Below are 23,521 nucleotides of genomic sequence, written 5' to 3' on the forward strand. Positions count from 1 at the left end.
ATTCGATATGACATGGCATGGCAATGGTTGCGTTTGCGTTTGTTGCATGGCTCCACTAACCCTGTCCCTACCCGAGATGCAGCGAGTATGCAGAACGCTTATTCAGACCGGACCAGAACACGCGGATATAGGTTTGCTAGGTATGTTCGACTTCGACTCATGCAGAGTTGATGGTGTGCTGCTTGTTTATACGTGGGAGTTACAGATGCTGACGGGAGAAGAAGAAGGTAGTGAAGAATCGGTGATTTTTATTAGATAATGGTAGGTAGTAGGTTAGTTAGATAGGTAGGGATGGTATCTTTGTGTGTGGGTCGCGTTCACTGCGTTTTTATTACAAGATGCGAAAAGAAAAAGGAAAGAAAAAAACAAGATGCAATCAGATGAGATGTCCGGATCGGTCGGGCGCAACAAGTCAAGTCAAGTCATCAAGCCAGTTGAGAAAAGATGGAAAAGAAATAAAAGAGAGAGGGGGAGAGGGAGTTTAGAAGTGAGGGGCGTTGAGGAAGAGACCCATGAGGACACCACCGATGGTTCCGGCGATGGGGATGGTCATGATCCAGGCAAAGACGAGAAGGCCTACTCGCTGCCAGTTGACGGCCTTGAAGGTACCGTTGCAGAGACCGACACCGACGGTGGCACCAGTGATACACATACTGGTGGAGACGGGGAGGGAGTACTGGGAGAAGACGAGGACACAGATGGCGGCACCCATTTCCATGGAGGAGCCACGGGATGGAGAGTGGTAGGTGAGCTTGTTGCCCATGACCTTCATAATGTTGTAGCCGTAGGTGATGAGACCGAGAGAGATGGTGAGGGCGAGAACAGCGAGCTGCCAGACTGGGACGGGAGCCTTGGCCTTGGCGGCGTCACCGGTGGACCAGGCACCGTAGATGACAGCCCAGGGACCGACGGAGTTTCCGATATCGTTGGCTCCGTGGGCGAAAGATGCGGTACAGGCGGTGAGAACCTGGACGAAGGAGTAGGTGTGCTCGACCTCGTTGGGGTACTTCTCGGCAGCGTCGTAGACACGGGCCATGCGGGATCCCTCAGGGGTACCGGCGATACCAGACTGAGCAGCGTGGATGTCATTAGTGCATACCGTACAGGAGACAGCGACGATGGTGGCAGGAATACGCTTGATGATGATCTTGATGTTGTGGAGTTCATAGATCTGGCCGGGGCCCATTGGGTTGTCGTGGAGAGTGCGGAGAGCCCAGCCGAGAGGACCACGCTTCTTGCGGAGCTTAGCGTTGAGACGGGCGTCACCGATGGCGTTGAGTTCCTTCTGGGTGAGTGGAGGAGCGTCGATGGCAGCGAGCTTCTGTTCCTTCTCGTCGGGGGTGCTGGCACCGTTCTCGGCCTTGCCCAGGGCATCACCGGCAACGGGAACGTCCTCGAGCTCGGGGTCGTGCTGGACGACGGCGTAGTTGGGGACGGAAGCTTGGTCAGCTGGGGAGACGGGAGCACGCTTGAAGAGGAGAGGGCCCATGAAGGCGTGGTACCACTTGACGGAGGCGTCCTTCTTGATGACCTTGGCATGGACATAGGGGACGAAGAAGAGACAGGCGAGCAGGAAGACACCACCGGCGGTTCCCATGGTGACGGCAGCGATATACCAGGCTGGCTTCTTGCCGAGGCCGAGGTTGGGAGAACCCTTGTACACGATGGAGAGAGTACAGATGGTTCCGGCAATCAGGAAGAAGAAGGGAGAGGTGTACACGGCCCATGGCACGGGGTCCTTGCGCATGTGGACGACGAGCTTGATGAGCATGAAGATGGAGGCAGCGAAGGCACCAGAGATGGCGGGAGCCATTCCGAGACCAGCGAAGATGGCACCGAGACCCTTACCCTTGTTCCATCCCCACTGGACCTGGGATGCACCGACGGTGGCTACACCCACACCGGCAACGGAGGAGATGAGCGAGTAGGTCGAGGAGACGTGGGCGGAGTGGCGAGTACACCACATGACCCAGGAGGAAGCACCGGCCAGAGCAGCAGTGAAGGCGAGCATCTGGACACCCGCGTTGCCCTGGAAGGCGGAGTTGGGGATGATGCCGTTCTTGATGGTGTCTGCGGTTCTGGCACCGACGGTGATGGCACCGAGCAGCTCGAAGATGGTGCCGAAGATCATGGCCTGGCGGTAGGAGATGGAGCGAGAAGACACACTGGTCGCCCATGAGTTTGCCACGTCGTCTATGCCTCAGTCAGTACATGATTTATCGGCTTCTGCTGTTGATGATGAAGAGATCACTTACTGGCGCCGTTGTTGAAGGCGTCAAGCATGGCAAACATGGTGCCAATGGCGAAGATGTAGGTGTACTGGTCGAGCATGATGGCGGTGTTGCTCTGGTTCTCTCTGTCTCTCTGTCTGTCTCTCTATGTCTTGCTAGAGGAGCAGGGCGGAAGGCGAGAGAGGGCGGACGAGGGAGAGTGATGGATGAAACAGAAGAGAAGAACGTCAAACGAGCGGCAGGTCCGTCTTTTTAACCCTCGCGCACCTACGAGCAGCGACCGGCGCCTCTCCCTGCTCTCTTTGCTGCTGCTGCTGACTTTGCGCCGAACTCTGACTGGGCTCCGTCCAAGGCGCATCCCACGTGGGAACCGCAGCAGCGCAACAGGCGAACCCGACAGGCAAAACAACAGGAAACAACAAGGAAAGAGCCAGGGAGAGAGAGGAAACTGACTGGCCAGGAAAGGCTTCTTCGCTCTTTCCACTTTCTTCCCTGCGCTCCTTCTGCGTCCTCTTTGCTTTTTCTGTTCTGCCTTATCGACCCGCCCGCCCCCCGGCTGTTTTCCACTTGGCGCGCCTTGGCATGACCCTTGGCCGCCATGGGTCGCCGCACCAATCAGCGTGCCAGGATCAACCGCGTGCTCGCCCTTCCGCCGCTGATTGACGCGCCCAGTGGCCCGGGCAGACGCAACAAGCTCGCAACAAGCTCCAACCGGCCGCTTGGCCTTGGCGCCTTGTTCTCCTCTTGTCTTGTCCTCTGCTGCTTGTCTGCCTCGGACGACCCGTCACTTTCTCTTGCACATCGTCCGCCTGCTTGTTCGCCTGCTTGTGTTTTGCTTGTTCGCCTTCCAAGACGCAGGCAGATATTGGCAGGTATTAGCAGCAGCATTGGCACTCCCGCAGACCGCTCATGTCGTGTGCGTTTTTACCCGGAAAAGACAGCCTTGGTAGCGAAAGACGAAAGACGAGACGAGTCCCCGCTGACGATGGCTACTATTTCTGGAATTCACCGAGAAAGGCGAAAGGCGAAGCGAGAGAGAGAGGAAAAGGTCAGTGGTGTAGGGTGATGGCAAGGAGTCGCATCCCTCAGACGCAGCGTCGACCACCAGGCAAGGCCAACTGCAGCATGTGCCCGGGAAACGCCGCCCAGCGCCTCTTTGCCTATCTCGTCCCCTGCCTCACTAACTGCTGCCACCACCACTACTGCTGCTGCTACCACCACAACTACTACTGCTACTACGGCGACGGCTGCGACTAATTTGTAACTTCCAACGCCCGCCAACGCCTACCAAACCCCCGGGCATCCTGTGCTCCATCCTGTGCTCCGCTGAACGGGTAAAAATAGACGAAAGAGTCACGCCCGCCGCCCGATGCACCTTGCTTACTCGGGCTCCTCCCTCCATCTGCCATCCGTCCCACCACCCACCACCATCCACACCACCAGTAAGTACACTACTACCGCTACTACTACCGCCATTGTCACTAGAGTCGCACCAGAGGACCAGCGTCAGATTCATGTAACCTGTCAGCCAACCATCTCTGCCTCATGCCGGCGACTCCTATACTTATATACCACCACTGCACCCACCACTCGGTCATCCGCGGTCTCTCACTTTCCAACACTTATCCTCTCTCCCATCCACTTTTATCTCTCCTCTCTTTCTTCTCTTCTATCTGTTGTTTACTCCGTATACTAGTGCTGTCTGTCGCCATCGAACCAATTACCCCTTCAAGCAGGCCAGCCTAGCCTCGTCTCCATCCCATCCAGTCCAGTTCTCCGCCAGCCAGAGCAAGCCTAGTCTAGCCCCTGCTGGCCTGCAATCTCAGCAGAGTTTTCTTCTGCCTTTTTCCTCTTTTCCTCTCTTCAATTAATTTACTTATCTCCAGGGATTAATTTCCACACCTTCCACTGCTTCCACCAACAGGGATGCAGGAAAATTCATGCATGTTCCGAGCCATTTAAGCTATTTTTGGCTCTTATTGGCGGACTTGCTTAACACTAAATAAGTTGTTGCTATGATGATGATGACTATCTACCTAGTAACTTGGTGCGGGAAAAAGCATTGCGATATCTCTCACCCCCTTGCCCCTGGCTTTTTTTGCCTTTTTTTCTTTTTTTAATTCTTTCTCTAGCTTCGGGGAAAATCGATTGGAGATGATGAACACGGGCAGGAAACAGCAAGCAGAGACCTTTTTTTGGTTTCGTTTTTGTGGTTTTGTTTCCTTCTTTGCTTCTTTTTGGCTTCTTTGGCTTCTTTATTTGGGTCTGTTCGCTTGATCAGGTGGAGATGAGGGTGATTAGGTAAGACGGCCAGGCGTCTTTTGCGGAGAGGGAAGATTAGATACTCCGGTAATTTAGTTACGTTGGTACCTGTCTCTGATTGGGTGAGTAAGGTAAGTTTGGCTATAGTGTGTAACACCATGAGTCAGCGTTTGTTTCTTCCCAACTTTCACCAAGGTAGGTATTTATTTGCTTAGTAAGGGGATAAAATCACGAGACCTGTATCTTTTTATTTTCTTATCATGTGACAGTCAGGTGATTGATTACTCATCTCAGCTCCACCAGCGTCGCTTCTCTTTCATGCAAGCCAACACGTAGCCGGAACACTTCCTGCCGCGCTGACTGGCCGTCCGTTTCTTCCCTGCCGCTTCCTGCATATACAAAATCCATTGTACGCTGTGTACGGAGGCAGCTGCCTGCATGCATGGCCCGTCGAGCTAGGCAAAACAGAGAAGGCCCTTCCTTAGCCTCGTCCAGTCGGCTATCAGTACATATATCTCAGCCTGTCCTCGTCTTCTTCTCTGCCAGACTTTCACTGGTTGGCCAAGTTAGCTAGATAACTAACAAGTCGCTTGTTATGGAGACATATTCTCCGAGACAGAGCCTGAGTCGCGGTACTGCTACGGAGTACTGCTACTACCATTGCCATGTCATATTATGCGGTGCCACGCCACGCGGAAAGGAAGCTGTCGTCCCCGGCCGTGCACCACCTACATAAGAACCAAACAATGATGTAGCTATATACGGAGCACAGTAGAGTTACCCAAGCGAGCCCAAAAAGGTGGATGCTTCCCGTTCTCACGGGTCAGGCTGGCCTAAGAAGCCCTGATGTTGCTCCGGCTTTGCCCGGCTCTCTTTCCCCGGCCAAGCAATAGCACGACATGATTCGACCCTCGGCTTTTTCTTCTTCGTGCATTTTTCTCTTGTACAACATCCGACCCAGCAAGGTAGTCGGTTAACTGGTTAGGTAATAGCCGGCCGACGCACAGTGTTACCATCAGACAACACCACAACCCAGCATCACCTGTACCCCATCTCAGCAAGCACAGTCAAGCAAGAGACAGGCAACAGACAAGCAAGCAGCTTTGTTGCTCGTTGCTCGTCGCTCGTAAGATACATCAAATCTCGCTTCGCTTCTTGTGCTGACCCCACCTCTAGGCCAGAACGGGTATAGCTCCAAACCTAGCTACGATCAGATTAGACAAGACAAGAGATTATCAATCTGATAACGAACATGCGCATGGAAAAATTTTCCTCGCTCTAAAGCCTATTTCGCCTCTTGCGGTGGTGTCATTGGTTGTTCGCATGGAAAGGCACGGAACTGAAAGAACTAAATCCAACTGATTGACTGATTGATTAGATGAGGACCCTTGCAGCGGAGAGGAGATGTTTGGGTAGGGAGCTGCTCAACTAGGGTATGCGGGTACGGGAGTTTCTTATAAGAGCTCGTCTGTCGCCCCGTTGAACCATCCTGGTCCTTCCTTTAGTTCTTTTCAGGTTTTATTTCCTGCTTCTACTTTGCAATTGGGTCGCGTGAGCTTGAGCTTGAACTTGAACTTGGGCTGAGTTGGGCTGGGTTGAGGTGAGTTGACTATGCAAGTGGAAGAAAAGATTGCGGCACCTGCCGATGGCGGGCAGGACTACAAGAAGCCCGATGGCCACTACGCTTCTTCCCCCGATGGCGAGCCGGTGATACTGGGCAAGAAGAGTCCAGGTGTGTTACGTGTCGAGGTCATTTCGTCGCATATGACGTTTATAGACCGCATCATCCTCTTCGTCGGCATCTTTATTCTTGCTTATGCGTACGGTCTGGATGGAACACTACGGTTTACTTTCCAGGTCAGTAGTCGCCTCCCCCTTTTCCCCATCCTCCCTTCCATCACATCTACCGTTGATTGATCGGGACTATACTGACTGACTGGTGATAGACATATGCGACTGCTTCGTATAGCTCGCACAGTCTGCTAGCTACCGTCAATGTCTTGCGTGCCGTCATTGCGGCTGCTGCCCAGCCCACCGCCGCTAAGATGGCTGATGTCTTTGGTAGAGCGGAAGTCATCCTGTTCACCATCGTGTTCTACGTTATTGGTATGTTGTTGAGGTCGGCGTTATATCGATAGGATGAATGGTGGTGTTAACGTGTTGCAGGAACCATCGTTGAGGCTACTTCGGACGGCGTCAAGGCGTTCTGTGCCGGCGCAGTGTTGTACCAGGTAAGTCTTTGTCCCAACTTATACTTACTCGTGATACGTCTGACGCTAACACCTTAATAGATTGGCTATACTTCGATCTTGCTTCTGGTTGAAGTCCTCATTGCAGACGTTACTTCTCTTCAAACCCGTCTATTCTTCTCCTACATCCCAGCCACGCCATTCCTTGTAAGCATCCACCTCCCCTATCTGACTACAAACCCATACTAACTTTTCGAAACTCTAGATCAACACCTGGGTCAGCGGAGACATCACCAACGCCATCATCACCCACTCAACATGGCAATGGGGTATCGGCATGTGGGCCATCATCTACCCCGTCTGCGCCATACCAGCCATAACAATCCTATACATCGTCCAGCGTCGAGCAAAGAAAGCCGGTGCTCTAGACAGCTACAAGACCCCCTTCCAAATCTACGGAGGCAAGAAGATCGTCACCGCTATGTTCTGGCAACTTGACATCATCGGAGTCATCCTGCTTCTGGGCGTGTTTGCCCTGATTCTCGTCCCCTTCACCATCGCAGGTGGTCTAGAGACAAAATGGAAGACCGCAAAAGTCATTGCGCCGCTTGTCATCGGTGTCCTGCTTATCCCCGTCTGGCTTTACTGGGAATCTACCTGTTTGCATCCCATGGTTCCTTTCAGAGTACGTCCATCACCCCCGCCGCTTGAACCGAAATGACGCAGATGTCTAACTTGTTTATAGCTCCTTAAAGACCGAGGTGTATGGGGCGCACTTGGAATCGCCATCATGCTTAACACGGCATGGTACATGCAGGGTGACTTCCTTTACACTGTGCTGATCATTGCGTTCAACGAATCCATCAAGAGCGCTACTCGAATCACATCTGTCTACAGCTTTGCTTCTGTCCTCACGGGTGTAGTCATGGGTGTCTTCGTATACTTCTTCCGACGTCTCAAGTTCGTCATCATCGCTGGAACGTTGCTTTTCCTGGTTGCCTTTGGTTTGTTGATTCACTACCGTGGTGGATCAGGCTACTCGAGCCACGCCGGTGTCATCGGTGCTCAAGTCTTGCTTGGAATCGGTAAGTACCGGTTATCCCCCCTGCCTTATGGACCGCACGTTATCTAACATGACCACTTAGCCGGCGGTATGTTCCCATATCCTGCTCAAACATCCATTCAAGCCGCAACCAAGCACGAACGTAAGTCATGCGCTTCCACTAATATATACTACCTCATAACTAACATATCCCAGACGTCGCTGCTATCACCGGTCTATTCCTAGCATCATACAACATTGGCTCAGCGCTAGGAAACACCATCTCAGGCTCGATCTGGACCCAAGTCCTTCCCCAGGCTCTGATGGACCGTATATCCAACCAGACCCTCGCGGGAGAGATATACAAGGACCCATTCACCTTTACCACCGCCAACCCCATCGGTACGCCCGACAGAGACCATGCAGTCGAAGCATACAAGCATGTCCAGCGCTTGCTGTGTATTGGTGGAATATGTCTGTCAGTGCTCCTGATTGCGTTCTCGCTTGTGTTGCGTGATCCTGTGCTTGGAAAGGAGCAGAGTCTTGGGTATGCCGACAAGGATTCTGATGACGAGAGCTCGAATGCCGACACTACTGTTAAAGTATAGACTGGCCAGCACTTGTCGGCGAGGTGTAGCCGGACTAGATCTGGTATTGCTATTGGTGGATGAGTTGGAGTAATTATATATGTGTGGAGGTGGAGGCTAAAAAGGTGAGAGTTTGTATTAATGTTTGGTTGTTTGTTTATGATACCGCTACATAAGTTAGTTAATTAATGCACCGTACATTTTGTTTGATACCCTTCTGGTTATCATACTTGCTGCCAATAACCAATAACTTGCCTGGTTACATGGGTTAGTTGTCTTTCTAGCAAGATGCCACGTCTGCTATTATTCCACAAATAAGAAATTGGTATTCGCTACACCGCTAAATGAGTTTACCTGGCATATATAATCTTAGTCTGGGCTGTAATTAGCTAAGTCGCCTAACTAATACTTGGGTAGTTTGTTGGTTAGTCGGGTAAATACCCATGATACTTACTCTATAAGATAGCTATTATGGATTCGCTAACGCCGTCAGATACATGAGTACTCACCACCCTCCATAACGGAGGTATAGATACTTCGCCTCCCAGTACCAGGTCTAGATAGCTGCATGCAAGACACAGGTGATGATGTTTTAGAGTGGCCCGACAACCTTAAAACTACGAATAACTAGTTAAAGTTAACTAAAAGTGGGTCCTAGCTTCCGCCGCGTCGACTATTTAAACCACCAAAGTTCCGCATCTCGAGACCACCGTATAGTGAAAGCATCGAATTGTTGCATTTCTTACTACAGTGACTATATATATCCCTATTCTCACCAGTTGGATATCTATATAAATAAAACGCCATATCATGTGTATAGCTCTGATCTCAACCGCCCACCCGCGCTATCGTCTGATCTTGCTCAACAACAGAGATGTAACTTCCCACATCCCCACACCACCCGCATACCCACAGTTCATACCAAACAAAGCCAACTAACGAGTATACAGGAATACCTTCGCCGTCCAACAGCAGCCGCGGAGTGGTGGGCAGCACCCAACTCGCACGTTCTAGGCTCGCGGGACCTCGCTAGAGAAGTACAGGGAACATGGATGGGGGTGACAAAACAAGGCCGTCTAGCCGTTCTTACGAACTACAGAGAAAATACTCCCGCGACAATCGTTGGCCTACGAAGCAGAGGCTCCATCATCAATGGCTTCCTTGCACTGCCGCCAGACGACCACACCACGGCCCAGCAGTATATCAAGGACCTTGTTGCTGGAGGCGAGGGCCAGGCTGCAGGTGGATTCAGCCTTGCATGCGGTGACGTACTGGGGCCATTGGGTATAGTATCCAACCGCGCCTCGGCCAGTGATGAGATACCCTGGATAGCAACTGGGCGGAACCAAACTGTGGGACTAAGCAATACGGCGTTTGGGGATAGAACATGGCCTAAGATATTGGATGGCGAGAGACTGCTGAAAGAAGCGTTGCAGAAGAGTTATGCGCGCCAGGAAAACGAGTCGGAGCTTATTGAGCGGTTACTTGCGTTATTGAGCACGGATACGTTGCCGAGATTACATGACAGAGCAACAATGGAGGAATATACACCGTTTTTGAGCGAGAGTATCTTTATACCTGCTGTTGGGGATCCAGATGAAGGCGTGGAAGCTGTTGTGTCTCATGGTGCAGAGGCGCATACGTTATATATGAAGGGGCTGTATGGAACGCAGAAGCAGACTGTTATTCTAGTTGAGGAGCCAGGGAGGGTGAAGTTTTTTGAACGCACGCTTTATGGTGATGATGCGAAGGAGGTTCCCGTTGGCAAGGGGGATAGAGAATATGAGTTTGTTGTCGAACGGTAGGGTTATTTTCCGATTTTGCTGCGTGTTTTGCTGTTTACTGCTAACTTGTATATAGAGCTGGAGAGTCAGAGTCACAGGCAAAGGCCCATCTGTAGACTAGTTTGACTTGAAAAATGTATACGAACCTGCATGACTCCAGGCGTTGGGGCGGTTTATATATATACGGGTTTTATCAACGATTCTTCCTAATGCTTCTACATTTTCCTCTTCAAGAGCCCCTTGAAGAAATCGAAGCTGTTACTGTCACTCTGCAGCTGCCATACTTTCCCTGTTGGCCGATCTTCCCAGCCCAGCTCCTCGGCAATCAAAAGCCCGTAATCCCTCGTGATACCCTTGACTCTTGCACGCACGCCGCCCTCGGCCTCCAAGGTGACGATCTGGTCCATATGCAACCAGTTTGAGTAATACATGTCTTCGAATTCCTTGTCGAAGCCAGTGCGGAGGAAGCGGCCATATAGCTCTTCAAAAGTGGTAAGGATGCGAGCTAGGAGCTTTTCCAGGGACGGGGGTTCTGGGTTTGATGTTGATTTGAAGCACTGTAGGAGGGCATTTAGGGATGTCGTGGGGGCTGGGTTTAGGGCGTTAAGTCCTGCGCCTACCACAGCGATGTATTCGTTTGCCGAGTAGTGGGCGTTGACTAAGATGCCACCTATTTTGGTGTATGTTTTGCATGTTGGGTCAGATGGATCCAGAGCGTCTGTGAACGTTGATTAGTACAGCTGTTGAAAAGTGTCTTATATCGTAGGCTTACATATATCGTTTGGCCATTTTAGTTTTACTGGCAAAGTCTCGTAGCCTTTACCGTAGCTCTTGACGCCCTGGACGATGGCCATGGCAACGAGATATTGAATGAAAACTACGGGGGACAACATAAGCTTGTCGACTGGATGATGCACGCAGACAGAGAACATGAGCTGGCCTGGTGGAGAGACCCAGACGTTGGAACCACGGCCTCGACCGGCCACCTGGACAGTAGCGGTGGCCGTGGTGCCGTTGGGTAGCCTCCGTAGTAAACGAGAGTTCCTGATACAGTGTTAGTTATATGTGTTATATTGTGTAGGACAACCAGGCACTGACTTTTCTAAGATGGTATTGGTACTAGTGACCACTTCACCGTATAGCATATGCGAGCCAAAGACCCTAGAGTCCTCCTTCGACCGGAGCCTATACTCTTTCAAATTCGAGTAAAAGGCATGATGGTTGAAATATGGAGTTGTTTTGGTGTCTGGCAGCTCGTCGTTTATCACCAACCGCTTGACAACGGCGTTATAGTCGACTATTCTATCCTCAACGTCAGTAGCAGCGGCCTCTGTCTTCGTCGATGGAGTGACCTCTGGCAATGCCTCTGCAACCTTGGCCATCTTCATGGAAGACGGCTTCTCAAGGATGAAGGTATCGTTGTCATCCTTGACGTAGTCTTCGCCGTCCTCTGTGGTGATGACATCTTCCAGGGAGGATAGAACCTCTAGAGCAGCGCCTGGCTCAAGGGCAGATAAATGAATCTGGGAGAGAGACGGTACCGTAGTTGTATCTTGATTGATCTGGAGGCCGAGTTTGGCCAGACATGCCTTGAGGAAGTCCGTCCTGACCTTGTCGTCTCTCGCTAGCACATCCACGACAGAGGAGTAGTCAGGGGCTGAGGCCTCGTCTCGGTCCAGGTTGGCAGCAGAGAATCTACCATCTCGTTAGTCTCATACATCTAAGTATCATATATGCTAACATGTCATATATCAATATGTAATAATAGTAAAGGTAATGGGCTCACTCTGGATGAGGTCCGGTCAAGATAGCGGCACCGTCTCCCACCGGACAGTAGACAACAGCGGCCTGGCCCTCGCCCGGATCGACATGTAGCTTCTCCGTATAGCTGGCAAGCACCTCTATCCCCTCGTCTGCGTACTTGGACGCATCGACGAAGACGCCGCCGCCGTTGTAGTAGCACTTGAAGGTATCCGGGACGCTCCCCACGGGCAGCGCAGACCGAGACACCTTTAGGTCCGCAGCTCTAGCACCCTCTTCCGAGTGATAGACGAAGCCAGCAAAGGCGCACCCCCTCGCGATGCCCGGGAAGAAGGCCAGCTCTCGGTCACCTATGACCTCGAGCTTCTTGTTGCCGACCTCGAACTCGCACCGCGCGCTGCCGTAGTAGCCGCCCGCGCAGAGGCCAAGATAGCTGCCGCCACGCTGGACGAACTGCTTGATGCGCCTGTTGCCCTCGCCGTTCAGGGTCCTACAGTACGGCAGGTCAGCGCCGCCGGGCATGACGAAGAGGGCGCAGGAGGCGGTCCAGGGCTCCTTGATGACCATCTCGCCGGTGACGGGGATGACGGCGTAGTTGGGCGACAGGATGCGGCGCAGGGTGTACAGACACTGCCGCACGGAGTCCACTGTCGTGCCATTGCCTGGAGGCGCCGTCAGAATGTTTTCTCGCCAGTCAGGGTAGGTTTGCGCACCGGAATATACCAGGACGTTGAGTCTCTTGGAGGCGCCGCTGGCCATCTTCGTGTATCAACAACCACAATCACCACTTTTCGACTTCAAGCCGCGCGAGAGACAGCCAGGATGTCCGGGACAGAGAAGCGGCCGCAGACGGTCCAAGACGACGACGACGACGAGCCCGATGACTGGTATTTATTGCTTCTTCTGCTTCTTCTTCTGCTGCTGCTGCTTCTTTGCTGCGTGGGTGTACTTATCCAGGCTGACCGCACACAGGGACAAGCGAATCTCCAGCACCGGCTGCGCAGGTAACCCGACGCTCCAGCAGATACTGAATAGTGGTTAGATATGTGGCAGACAGTGACGCTGACGAGACCAGACGAGCAGCTGAAGATGAACGACTGTTACTACGACAAGAAAGACTGGCGGGCGTGCAGCAAGGAGGTTGGTAGTCTTTCTTTTATATTGCTTCTTTGCTGCCCGGAAGGCCACCGAGCAACTCGGCTGCGGCCAGCGGAGGGTTTTCTCTTGCCTTTCAGACGGCTGCTACGCTCGATATGAGGCTGCGATGTCTGTTAATTTATCCCTGGTTGACGGTGATGCTGACGCTGGTGTCTACAGATGGAGGCCTTTAGGGAGTGCTGGAAGCGCCACGGAAACGACCAGCGGACAGAGACTCGCGACGCTTAAGACTTTTACATCCTCTTCTCTCTCTTTTCTTCTACTCGACTGTATTCTATCTCCTCTTTTTTTGCTTCCTCTTCCTTTATTTACCTGTATTATTATTATCCAATATCAAACTGCAGCAAATCTCAACTATCGATCACGGGATCTCCAGCTTTTTCTCTTCTTCGACTCCAAACGCGAACTTGCGCGCAGACAAAGAAGGCCATAGACGACATAGACGAGCAGAACAGAAGGAGAAAAGAGGAAGACGATGGCTTCTCTGGCGATGCGGAAGGCTAGCTGGGCCTGTGTGTCCCGTCCGTCGACATACTCGAGGCTCGCCGTGAGCTCTGCCGTGTGCAGACAGATATCCTCCTCCAAGCCGGCGTCAAAAACGACATCAACACCTACATACCGACAGAACACCTCTAGCAATTACCCCAGAAGGACATATAACAGCTACAACAAGACCTCGTCGTCCTCACAGTCAGCTTCTTCACCAGCCCCGTCAACCTCAGCTCCCAAACCAGCCGCCTCGACAGCACCAGCTCCAGCTGCACCTTCGTCTCCATCTTCATCCACGCCCAAAGACACACCCTCAGCACCAGCATTCACAACATCGCAGACGTCGCACCCAATACAAAACATCACCAAGACGGGCCTTGCCGATGCGCCACCAGAACTCGTGCTAGAACCAGCAAACGTGCCCAATGGCCACGTCGACTGGACACGCTCATACCACGGTCTAAGCGCTGAGCCGTTCTCAAAGGAAGCTGCTGCGATACTACTTGCGCCCGTCGAGCCAGACGACGTCGAGATCAAGCCTGATGGCATTGTATACTTGCCGGAAATCAAATATAGGCGGATCCTGAACAAGGCGTTTGGACCGGGCGGGTGGGGTCTTGTACCGCGCAGCGAGAGCATAGTTACAGGCAAGACGGTGACCAGAGAATACGCCTTGGTTGCACACGGACGGTAGGCCTCATATTCTTTCCTTCCTTTCTTTACTCTCGTGATAATGATGTGTTACTGACGGTTACAGGCTGGTATCTGTATCCCGTGGTGAACAAGACTACTTCAGTCCGGACGGCATACCCACCGCCACAGAAGGGTGCAAGTCCAATGCGATGATGAGATGCTGCAAGGACCTGGGTGTTGCGAGTGAGCTGTGGGATCCTCGCTGGATCCGCAAGTTCAAGGCTGCGTATGCAAAGGACGTGTTTGTAGAACACATGGTGAGCAAGAAGAAGTCGAAGATCTGGATACGCAAGGACGACGAAGTCATGTATCCGTGGAAGAAGACCTAGCCTCTCTCTCTCTACTGTATCAATATTATAGCTGAGCGGTGTGTACATTAGGATAGACAAAACTCATCTACAGATAGCTGGTATTTTATGTAGATAGTAGTGGCGATGCGCTCAAACTGTTGAGCAAGCAGTATGTACAGCCGTGGATAGATGTAGGTAAGTGTGTATGTACAAGTCGGTAGTTCATCCATGTATCCAGCCAGCCAAATCCCAATAATGCAACAGAGAGAGCCGTAAATATGTAAGGAGTGAAATAAGAAATCAGATCCGTCCATGCAAAGTCCCGGGTACGGAAAGCTTTTGACCCAACGCCGTGCACCGTAACAGTGGAAATAGATAAACAAACCCAGATAAATCATCAAAAAGAAGGTAGAGGTAGAGGTGCATGAAGTAGATTTAAGTGCTCGGGTTGGCACTCGGGACAGGGACGGGGGGAGTATCAGACTCCCCGTGCTGTCTGGTGCGTATACGGAAGCGCTCGACAAAGCGAGCAGAGAGCCTGTTGCGCCGTCGTTCGTCTGCGTTTGCGTGTCTGGACCGTAGATTGCGAGCATGCTGGAGGCCGGCTTCGTCTCCGCCGGTTTCAGCGGATGTGCGAGACTGGTCTCTGACTCTGTTGTCAATGGCAGGGTCTCCTTCGATGCCAGTGACGGTATCATGCTGCTGTTCCTGTTCCTGTGCTTCAGGGTTGAGGTTTATTCGGCTGTCACGGTGTTAGTATAAGATACGGAAAGACATGTAGGGAGGGATGGACGTACCAGAGAGGACAAGTGCCAGAGACGTCTACGAGCCATGGATCAACGCACTCTGGGTGGAAAGAGTGGTTGCAGGGCAGGAGACGGACGTCCTGTCCACGCACAAACTCGTCGGTGCAGATGGGACAGGTAGTGGACGGTTCTCGCTCGGATGCTGCTGAGCCCGCTGCTGATGCTGATGGCGATGCAGCACGGGCTTGCTCTTGATGCTGCTGCTCAACCGGTGCATCCGCAGACGTTGCTACTGCTGCTGTCGCTGCTGCTGGTGAAGCTACACCTGTCTCCGCGGCAGTGCCGGAATCGACGGGTACATTTGTATGCTGCTGCGACTGCGACTGCGACTCCGGCTGGGTAGTATTTGGACGAGCATCCTCGCCGAGCTCGACATCATGCTGCTTCGGCCGGTCTCTATCCTCGCCGAACTTGACGATGGGCAAGGTATCCAGCATCGCTCTGGCAATCCCCTTTGCTCGACTCTGCCTCGCTCGGCCGGGTACATTGCGAGGCCCGTAGCGATCCGGATGGCGGTGCGCACGAATGGCACCTGTCAAGATAACGGCCAGGAACAAGAGGGTGATAATCCCCGTGACGGCGTACAGGATGATCATGGCGGTGTTGCGAGTAGTTTCGACGCCGTTGTTGCGCGGGTCTCCCTGGTGCGGCCTGGAAGGCTGGGGGTCTTCCTGCAGCGACTGGGCGGCCGTAACGGGCCCGGTGGTCGAGATCGTCGCATTATGGCGCGTGGTCGAAGTGAGCAGGGCGTTTGCCAGCTCCGGGTCTCGCAGTGAGAAGATGGTCTTGTATTTGGAGGCCGGGTCTTCTTCACGGTCTCCTTCGTAGTCGCAGCGCACGGCGTGGGTGGTATACAGCAGGATCGCCGCCGGACGGATCGGAGCAGCCAGCAGGACGCCCAGCATCTCGCTAGGGTCTATGTTCTCTAAGTAGTCGTCTGGGTCGCATGATAGATACGCGATATCGCCGGCCTTGAGCCTGTTGGCGTTTCTGCGGCTCACGGTCACCAGCCGGCCAGAGATGCGAAGGCCCTAGTTGCATTCACGTATTAAATTAGCACGGCACAGCCATCTACAACGCAACGCCGCAACGCCGCCACGACAAAAGCACCGGCAGGGGAATACCTTTAACGGCTCGTCAGGGACGTAGAGGTCAGAGGTGGACGGGTAGAGATGCAGCTTTTCCCTGCCCTCGTACGGCTCCGGGTCGAGATCGAGCGAGTACAGCGGGCTGCCGACCTGCAGCTTGCCGCGCGATTCGATGGGCGTGATCGACTGGGCGCCGGCGAGGCCTAGGCTGAGCGCGAGGGCAAGAAGCCGCCTGAGGGAGGCCATGCTGGGGACATGAGATGGATCTTGAAGAGAAGAAGAAGAAGAGAAGAGAAGAGAAGAGAGAAGTTGAAGGTGTTGAGGAGGTTGAGAAAAAGTCGAGGCAATAAGATGAGACGATCGACAGAGGCCGGGGAAGAGACAGATGAAACCCGCTTGTCTCGCGCGAGCTACAAACGAGTAAGTACCTGGAGATACTTCAGACACGTCCTACGGCGACAATTAACTGACTACTCGCCAGATACCGGGGTCACTGCTTGCTGCTAGACGAGGCGATCGGCTGTTAATGCTCGTCTTTGCTGGCTGTGGCCGTCTGGCTGGTTGAGTTGCGGCTTGTTCGGCTCGCTAGGAGATCGCCTTTTTGCTCTGCTCGCCTCGTATTCAGCACCATTTGCTCCTCTTGCGCTGCATTAGCTGCCGATCTTCTTGTTGGAGACGTCATCGGCCTACGGGAGGTGCGGATACGTGGTGGTACATGCGTGGTTACGAGGCAGTGGTGGTAAATGGTCAAATTGAACGAGCGACTCGGGTGAGATAGATACAAAAGAAAGCAGACAGGACAGGAGACCCAAAGATGGTACCCAAAGATACCCAGAGAAGATACCCAGCGAAGATACCCAAAGATGGCAGAGATGGCAGAGATGGCTTCTCATTTAACACAGAACAGACCAGACGTTGAAGGGGAAACGAGACCATCCGTCCTTGTCGATCGAGTTGGCGGTTCCCTTGCAGTCGCGGCCCTCGTAGATGTCGCAGTCGCCGCCGGTCGACCAGCCAGAGACGTACGGACGGCCATCTGGTTCGTAGCTGGCAGTCAGCATGGTTGATATAACTATAGCCAGTCTACGGGCAGAGAAGAAGAGAAGAGAAGACGTACCCTTGGATACAAGGTTGGTGCAGATGGACCAGGTAGCGTCGACAGGAAGGCAGTCCCTTTTGCCTGTCTTCTTGCACATCTGGAGGACGGTGGCTTCGGTGACAGAGACGGAGAGCATGCCAACCAGTACGGCGGTGATAGTAGTGAGCTTCATTTTGACTTGGGTTTGGCTGATTTGGCTGATTTGGCTGTTGCTGTTGCTGTTGGTCTCTGTTGATTTGGCTGTTGTTGATATTGATGGACACTTTGATAGAGCTGGCGAGAATCTTCACATTTTATATACGCCTACATCTACCTATCTACATGTCTATGAGATGCTGATGAGGACCGAGATGAGGACCGAGATGAGCTGAGAGACTGAGAAGAGCGATGTCTTCTCACGCCGGCCCAGCATCTCACTCTGGTCTGTAAGCAGTAGAAGCTCTCAATATATGCATCAACCATCAACGTCACCAATATCAAGCCAAGTCAGTCAGCATCTTATCCTTCCAGCGAGCATTTTTTACTCGAATACAGCGGTGCCTCTCGTATCGTCCGAGCCAAGCTGGAGCGGGATGAAAAAGCGCACGGCACTGCCAGCCCGGCGCACGCCCTAAAGACCACCAAAGAGACAGGCCAGACAAGACACACTGGAGAGCAAGTTCCAGCAACAGTCAGAAGATGACGGCTCAAGACGTATCACGACGTCGAGCTGTGATGCTGATCAGTGAGATCGTTTATACATTTATCGTCCAGATAGATATATAAACAGACACATCTACCACTTAAACAACCAGAACAACGACTTGAACACCAATATCTACATCTACATCTACAAATATCAACATCTCAAGATGAAACTTTCTACGGTGGTGATCGGCCTTCTGGTCACCTTCGTCAGCGCCTCTCCCGCCGACACCGCACTTCTCACCCGAGCCATTGGATCTGAGTGTAAAGCTCCAGAGGGTGAAGGATCATGCCAGAAGACAAGCGACTGCAAGGGCATTTCCTATTCCCAGCCTCTCTGCCCAAGCGACCCAGCCGACGTCCAATGCTGCGTTGAACACAAGTGCAGCACCGGTGCAGGCCATGGGTTCTGCCGCAGCCTCTCCAACGGCTGTCCCGGCGGCCGTTTCGATAAGGGATCCGGACCTGTATGACATCCATCTACCTCTCTACCTATCTACCTACCTCTCTTACTGCTGGTGATATAACTACTAAAACTACCATCTAGGAATGGCCATGCCCAGGCGGCAATGACATACAGTGCTGCATCAAAAGGGAAGACGACAACGACCCCCCAGGCGACGGCGACGGCTCTATCGGCCAACAGGTCCTTGACAAAGCCCTGACCGCTGCTGGCATGCCATATGCCTGGGGAGGAGGAAGCTGTGACGGCCCAACCGGCGACATGCCCCCTTGGGACAACGGCGAGATCGGGTTCGATTGTTCCGGCCTGGTAAGCTGGGCGGTCTGCCAGGTTACGGGACGAGATCTGTTTAAGGAAGGCCTGCGCGTTACCAGGACGATGTACTGTGCTTCAGAGGAGAAGCTGCGCTATAAGTATAAACACACACTCTCTCTTCGGTGTTGAGATGGTCAGGTCATGCATGTTGCTAACGATGATGTCAGGAAATACCCCTATGCCGAGCGCCAGGCGGGAGACGCTGTTTTCTTCGGCGGAAAATGCAGTTGCGCTCAATCGGATACGATTCACCATGTTGGTTTGATGATGTGCGTATATCTCTTCTTCTTTATTGTTTGTCTGTTTAATCAAACGCTGATGTCTTCTAGGGACTCTGGAGATCGTATGTGGAATGCGCCTAACGACAAGATCAACCGCGTCCAGGAGAACAGCATCTCGCGCTGGGGAGAGAAGCCTTGCCCGTTCGTCATTCGCTTTGAGTAGATCATTTGGTAGATGGTAGATCTTTTGTCATTTTTTTCTCTTCTTTTCTTCTTGTCTTTTTCTTGTCTTCTTCTTGTTAGTGGTAGAATTGCAGTCTCTATAAATAGATAACTATGTGGCCAACCCCCTGCTCTTAGTACTCTTGTTAAACCCCTGGTTGCCCCTTAATATATAAATGAGGACCTCTTGCTCTTCTCCTTCTTTTCTATATCTTCCGTCCTTCTCTTGAAAATATTGACTCTACCTTCTCTAATAACAGTCCCACTATAGCCACTCGAATATCACCATGGAGCCATACTTAATCTTACTCAGCTCCGTCAAGATAGCACGTTCATGAAGATCTCCTATAAATAACCACTGCTCATTGTATCAAAATAAACATGATATCATATTCAATATACAACTATATTAATTGACATCCATTTCTACATCCACCAGGATCTAGCAGTCCACAGGCAACGCAGGCTCATCGGTATGCTCCGAAGCCAGCTCAACTTCCGCAGCCCTACGCCTAACCAGACCAGGAAGCACCTTTCCACCCGCCTTGTTCCACAGCGGCAACTCCTCTCTGAGCACCGTATTGACGTCCTGGCCCTGGTTGAGCCGACGGATGAGCGAAGACTTCTTGGCTGCGCCTCCACCGATGTTGAAAGCCCATGACACCAGAGCGCCGTACTCGTTGGCGTTCAGAACCACTTCGTCAGTAGTAGACAGCGTGATTGACTGTTGGAAACTCTATAGGCAGCATTAGCATGACGTTGACTAGGCAGTGTTTATATGATGGAGTTACGTACCTTGACGTCCTGCATGAGAAGTTCAGTGGCCGTGTCTTCGGTCAGGGGGAAAGGGAAGGGAACCTCAGCGCACCCCTTCGTGCGGCAGGCATGGCCATATCCAACTGTTGGCAGGCCGATGGGGTCTGGAGCAGGGCGAGGAACGAAACCTTCGAAGTGCTTGATCAGGGAGATGGTTGCTTCGTTGACGTCTGGGCCGATACAGTCTCGTTTGAACTTGGAGGCGCTTGGCTGGGCCACGGCAGGGATGGCGAGTAGCAGGAGGGTTGCTGGATGCATCTTGACGGTCACTTTTGCTGTCGCACGATGGTGATGGCGATTATGATGTTGATACTGCGGGTTGGTATCCAATTGCCCATGATGTCTCTTGAGTCTTTATATCCATCCATATACATCCCTATACGGATGTCAGCTCGACACCGAGTACCATAGGCAGGACTCTGACAAGTAAGAGTCCATCATGCCAATATCTGTAGGGCTGAGGGCCGGAGTGGCCTCTCTTCTGACATCGACATGGGCCCTGTTTGAGAATCGCATCTAGCCTCTGCATGTCAGATTGCAGGGCCCCAGGGGTCCAATTGGGGCTAATTATATCTGTATCCCCACGAACGTTTGACTAGTTGAAGTAGTTAGCAAGCTATACCATCGTATCCCTACTCCGGCCCGTCCGTTCATAATATAGGCTGTTTGGTGGAGGTTCGTTTCTAGAGGCGACTTACTTTACCCCTGAGCCTGACTACGGCCCGTAGCTCATCCGCGCCCTGGGGGACTGCACTTCCAGGAGCTAAGCGGTTCCTGAGGGCATGAAGAACATGAAGAGAAGAGAGGAGATCTCATTCTCATGGTAAGATGAAGATGTCTGGTTGAAGTCAAGGGCGTAGATACCTGCGTACGTATGCCTGAGTCTTGACGGGTATAAAGACGAGAGGACGAGCAGTAGAGCAACCTCGTAGAGCACCAGATAAATCTCATAGAATCATAGATATCTTCACCACCATGAAGTCTCTTCTTCTCGCTGTGTTTGTCGCTGCTGCTGCTGCTGCGTCGACAATCGGCGTCCCTCTCGTCCCTTGCGACACGCCAGAAGTAAGAAAACACCAACAACATCTCGACTTCACTTCTTCAACGACATCAAACATCACCAGCTAACAATAGCTAACCACCACCATCAACAGGGTCGTCACGGAGTCTGCCAGGTTACCCCCAGGTGCTTCGGCACTTCCGTGTGGTATCTCCTTACTCCAGTCCATCATGCTGTCGGTGGTATATGGTACTGACTGTCAGCTACAGGCACCCCAAATGTCCCATCACCGGCCGCTGCTGCCTCAGTCCTTTCGACAGACGAGCAGCAGCTAAAAGAGAATCAGATGAATGCTCTTCTCCAGCCCCGAATACGTGCAGCTTCTACTCGAACTGTCTTGAGCAAAAGGTCCCCTGTGGGCCGGACGGCTACGCTCTCGCTTACGGAGACCACTACTGCAACCGCTTCTCAGCCGCAAGTCCACAGCTCTCCACGGGTGGCCAGGAATGGGTCACCAAGACGATGCTCTGTCTGCAGCGGAAATTGGTGTCTGTGGCTACGGGTGAAGATGAACAGACCTGCTCTGCCGTGAAGGAGTTTGCCTTCTCGACGCACCCGGAATGCTACATCGAGGGAGGAGTCTGTCTACTTCCCCCGAGCGACTGGCTGACCATCGTGGACACGGTTGGGTTCATGGAGCTGTTTGATAGCATCGACGCCCTGGCTGCCACGCTCAGAACAGTCAAGGGCTGTCTCGACTTTTATCTCTGGCTCATCAGAAACCATTTCATCCATTCAGATGAGTCAACCAGCCAACTTCGACCAGAGTAAATGCTTAGTACTACCCCTGGCAATGAACGCACGGCGTACCGTCATCTCCCAGCTTTCGACCTGTCAGCCATTCACACGCAAGGGTACGTAATGCTCAATGCCCACAGGGAAGGTGGACCGTTGTTCTGGCCCAGGTGGAGATGAAACCGCCGCCTCTCGCTGCCGTTTTTTCTTTCTTCATCTCGGTCTTTTTCCTCTCCTCTCCTCTCCTTCTTCCTTTCTCCATCCTCACCATCTTTTTCTCGTTTAACTCCGCTGATCGGTCCTTACCTGCTTGCTTCCTTGTTCATCTTCACATTCATTTGTTTCTAGTTGGGATCTCCCCCTTCGCTCATTACATATTACGAGAACCCTGACACTCATTACATTACATACAACGATCCCCAGTTCATCAGCGTAGATACTTATATATTCTTTCTTCTTCCTGCCCGTATCTGCTTTTGCTTGCTCACGTTATTGTCAATCATTCCCCATGTCCAGCCGTCCTGGCATCGGCAAACGATTCTCTCACGACAGATTCACATTCTACCAGACTCAGATCCAAACGGCATGCCCAACGACGCCACTATCGACATCCCTCTGACGGCCGTGCCTAGTGTGCCGCAAACCGGTGCCCGCAAGCCAGAAGACGGCGAGCACTACTTCGAAAAGAACCATGACGGTGCTGATGCTGGCGCCGGCGAGGGCGCAGAACGCTCGTTAGGGGGCCAGCGTCGAGCTCACGGCCACCACCATTACGGTGACAGATCGGCCAATTCAGCCGAAGACGGCACCGTCACTCGCATGGGCAGATTCTACAATAAAATTCTCAATTTCTCCGTCGTCACCAGATATTTCATCTACGTCCTGCCCTTGGCTTTGCTTTTTGCCGTGCCTATCATCGTTGGTGCCGTTGCTGCCCCCAATGCCAGCATTGGTGGTGTCCGCCTCGTCTGGTTCTTCGCCTGGGTTGAGATCGTCTGGCTCAGCTTGTGGGTGTCAAAGGCCGTGGCTCACTATGTGCCCTTCCTCTTTCAGTTTCTCTGTGGTATCGTCAGCTCAGGAACCAGGAAATATGCTCTTATCCTCAGGGCATTGGAGATTCCGTTCTCCCTCGTCGGATGGGCCCTTACCTCCCTGGCTACTTTCATTCCAGTGCGTACTTTACGTTTTCTCTCACTATACTAGAATTACTGCTGACGTTTTTAGGTGATGACCCGCAACCCAGATAACATCAAGAATCCAGTGATCAAGCCATGGCAGACTGTGGTCAACAACATCCTGTTTGCCTGCTTCATCTCGTCTCTCATCCTCGCTGCGGAAAAAGTCCTCGTTCAGCTTATCTCCATATCCTACCACCGCAAGCAATTCGACTCCAAGATCCAAGAGTCCAAACGAAATGTTCATCTGATCGGTATGCTCTACGCTGCCTCCCGCAAGATGTTCCCGGAGTACTGCAAGGAATTCGAAATGGAAGACTACATCATCAACGACTCCATCATGGGTATGAC

At 52.4% G+C, this 23,521-nt stretch overlaps 12 protein-coding genes across 12 annotated transcripts in view; 7 read left to right on the forward strand and 5 right to left on the reverse strand.

The window, feature by feature from the left end:
- Window positions 1-481: 481 nt before the first annotated feature.
- Window positions 482-2,331, reverse strand: MGYG_08120 (phosphate permease PHO89; the record flags this gene model as incomplete). Its single annotated transcript, XM_003169898.1, has 2 exons — window positions 482-2,193; window positions 2,256-2,331. 2 exons carry the CDS (start codon window positions 2,329-2,331, stop codon window positions 482-484), a joined length of 1,788 nt encoding a protein of 595 aa, XP_003169946.1.
- A 498-nt stretch (window positions 2,332-2,829) lies between these two features.
- Window positions 2,830-3,488, forward strand: MGYG_08121 (hypothetical protein; the record flags this gene model as incomplete). The annotated part of the gene is made up of 2 exons (XM_003169899.1): window positions 2,830-3,103; window positions 3,169-3,488. The coding sequence occupies 2 exons, from the start codon at window positions 2,830-2,832 to the stop codon at window positions 3,486-3,488; spliced, it is 594 nt and encodes a 197-aa protein (XP_003169947.1).
- A 2,616-nt stretch (window positions 3,489-6,104) lies between these two features.
- MGYG_08122 (siderophore iron transporter 1) lies at window positions 6,105-8,332 on the forward strand (the record flags this gene model as incomplete). The annotated part of the gene is made up of 8 exons (XM_003169900.1): window positions 6,105-6,350; window positions 6,440-6,599; window positions 6,660-6,724; window positions 6,785-6,889; window positions 6,948-7,367; window positions 7,428-7,767; window positions 7,828-7,887; window positions 7,941-8,332. The coding sequence occupies 8 exons, from the start codon at window positions 6,105-6,107 to the stop codon at window positions 8,330-8,332; spliced, it is 1,788 nt and encodes a 595-aa protein (XP_003169948.1).
- A 789-nt stretch (window positions 8,333-9,121) lies between these two features.
- Window positions 9,122-10,211, forward strand: MGYG_08123 (Ser/Thr-rich protein T10 in DGCR region; the record flags this gene model as incomplete). Its single annotated transcript, XM_003169901.1, has 3 exons — window positions 9,122-9,187; window positions 9,262-10,112; window positions 10,172-10,211. 3 exons carry the CDS (start codon window positions 9,122-9,124, stop codon window positions 10,209-10,211), a joined length of 957 nt encoding a protein of 318 aa, XP_003169949.1.
- A 99-nt stretch (window positions 10,212-10,310) lies between these two features.
- Window positions 10,311-12,615, reverse strand: MGYG_08124 (biotin-protein ligase; the record flags this gene model as incomplete). Its single annotated transcript, XM_003169902.1, has 4 exons — window positions 10,311-10,813; window positions 10,868-11,139; window positions 11,194-11,790; window positions 11,882-12,615. 4 exons carry the CDS (start codon window positions 12,613-12,615, stop codon window positions 10,311-10,313), a joined length of 2,106 nt encoding a protein of 701 aa, XP_003169950.1.
- Window positions 12,616-13,489: 874 nt separating this feature from the next.
- On the forward strand, window positions 13,490-14,525 carry MGYG_08125 (hypothetical protein; the record flags this gene model as incomplete). Its single annotated transcript, XM_003169903.1, has 2 exons — window positions 13,490-14,193; window positions 14,261-14,525. The coding sequence occupies 2 exons, from the start codon at window positions 13,490-13,492 to the stop codon at window positions 14,523-14,525; spliced, it is 969 nt and encodes a 322-aa protein (XP_003169951.1).
- Window positions 14,526-14,921: 396 nt separating this feature from the next.
- MGYG_08126 (RING-7 protein) lies at window positions 14,922-16,626 on the reverse strand (the record flags this gene model as incomplete). The annotated part of the gene is made up of 3 exons (XM_003169904.1): window positions 14,922-15,228; window positions 15,284-16,323; window positions 16,417-16,626. 3 exons carry the CDS (start codon window positions 16,624-16,626, stop codon window positions 14,922-14,924), a joined length of 1,557 nt encoding a protein of 518 aa, XP_003169952.1.
- Window positions 16,627-17,273: 647 nt separating this feature from the next.
- On the reverse strand, window positions 17,274-17,651 carry MGYG_08127 (hypothetical protein; the record flags this gene model as incomplete). The annotated part of the gene is made up of 2 exons (XM_003169905.1): window positions 17,274-17,416; window positions 17,498-17,651. 2 exons carry the CDS (start codon window positions 17,649-17,651, stop codon window positions 17,274-17,276), a joined length of 297 nt encoding a protein of 98 aa, XP_003169953.1.
- A 679-nt stretch (window positions 17,652-18,330) lies between these two features.
- On the forward strand, window positions 18,331-19,385 carry MGYG_08128 (hypothetical protein; the record flags this gene model as incomplete). The annotated part of the gene is made up of 4 exons (XM_003169906.1): window positions 18,331-18,630; window positions 18,711-19,039; window positions 19,109-19,210; window positions 19,271-19,385. The coding sequence occupies 4 exons, from the start codon at window positions 18,331-18,333 to the stop codon at window positions 19,383-19,385; spliced, it is 846 nt and encodes a 281-aa protein (XP_003169954.1).
- A 441-nt stretch (window positions 19,386-19,826) lies between these two features.
- On the reverse strand, window positions 19,827-20,458 carry MGYG_08129 (lysozyme; the record flags this gene model as incomplete). The annotated part of the gene is made up of 2 exons (XM_003169907.1): window positions 19,827-20,120; window positions 20,180-20,458. The coding sequence occupies 2 exons, from the start codon at window positions 20,456-20,458 to the stop codon at window positions 19,827-19,829; spliced, it is 573 nt and encodes a 190-aa protein (XP_003169955.1).
- Window positions 20,459-21,175: 717 nt separating this feature from the next.
- MGYG_08130 (hypothetical protein) lies at window positions 21,176-22,031 on the forward strand (the record flags this gene model as incomplete). The annotated part of the gene is made up of 3 exons (XM_003169908.1): window positions 21,176-21,265; window positions 21,355-21,449; window positions 21,581-22,031. The coding sequence occupies 3 exons, from the start codon at window positions 21,176-21,178 to the stop codon at window positions 22,029-22,031; spliced, it is 636 nt and encodes a 211-aa protein (XP_003169956.1).
- A 549-nt stretch (window positions 22,032-22,580) lies between these two features.
- The window catches only part of MGYG_09189 (Mechanosensitive ion channel), a gene marked incomplete at both ends in the record, with an annotated part of 2,761 nt that continues 1,820 nt past the window's right edge, over window positions 22,581-23,521 (forward strand). Inside the window, 2 exons of the mRNA XM_003169909.1 lie at window positions 22,581-23,165; window positions 23,220-23,514. Coding sequence (XP_003169957.1) covers window positions 22,581-23,165; window positions 23,220-23,514 — 880 coding nt within the window. The remainder of the gene's footprint in view (window positions 23,166-23,219; window positions 23,515-23,521) is intronic.

The sequence above is a fragment of the Nannizzia gypsea genome, genomic scaffold (assembly GCF_000150975.2).
Source record: "Nannizzia gypsea CBS 118893 supercont1.8 genomic scaffold, whole genome shotgun sequence".
In the NCBI taxonomy this organism is placed as follows: Eukaryota; Fungi; Ascomycota; class Eurotiomycetes; order Onygenales; family Arthrodermataceae; genus Nannizzia; species Nannizzia gypsea.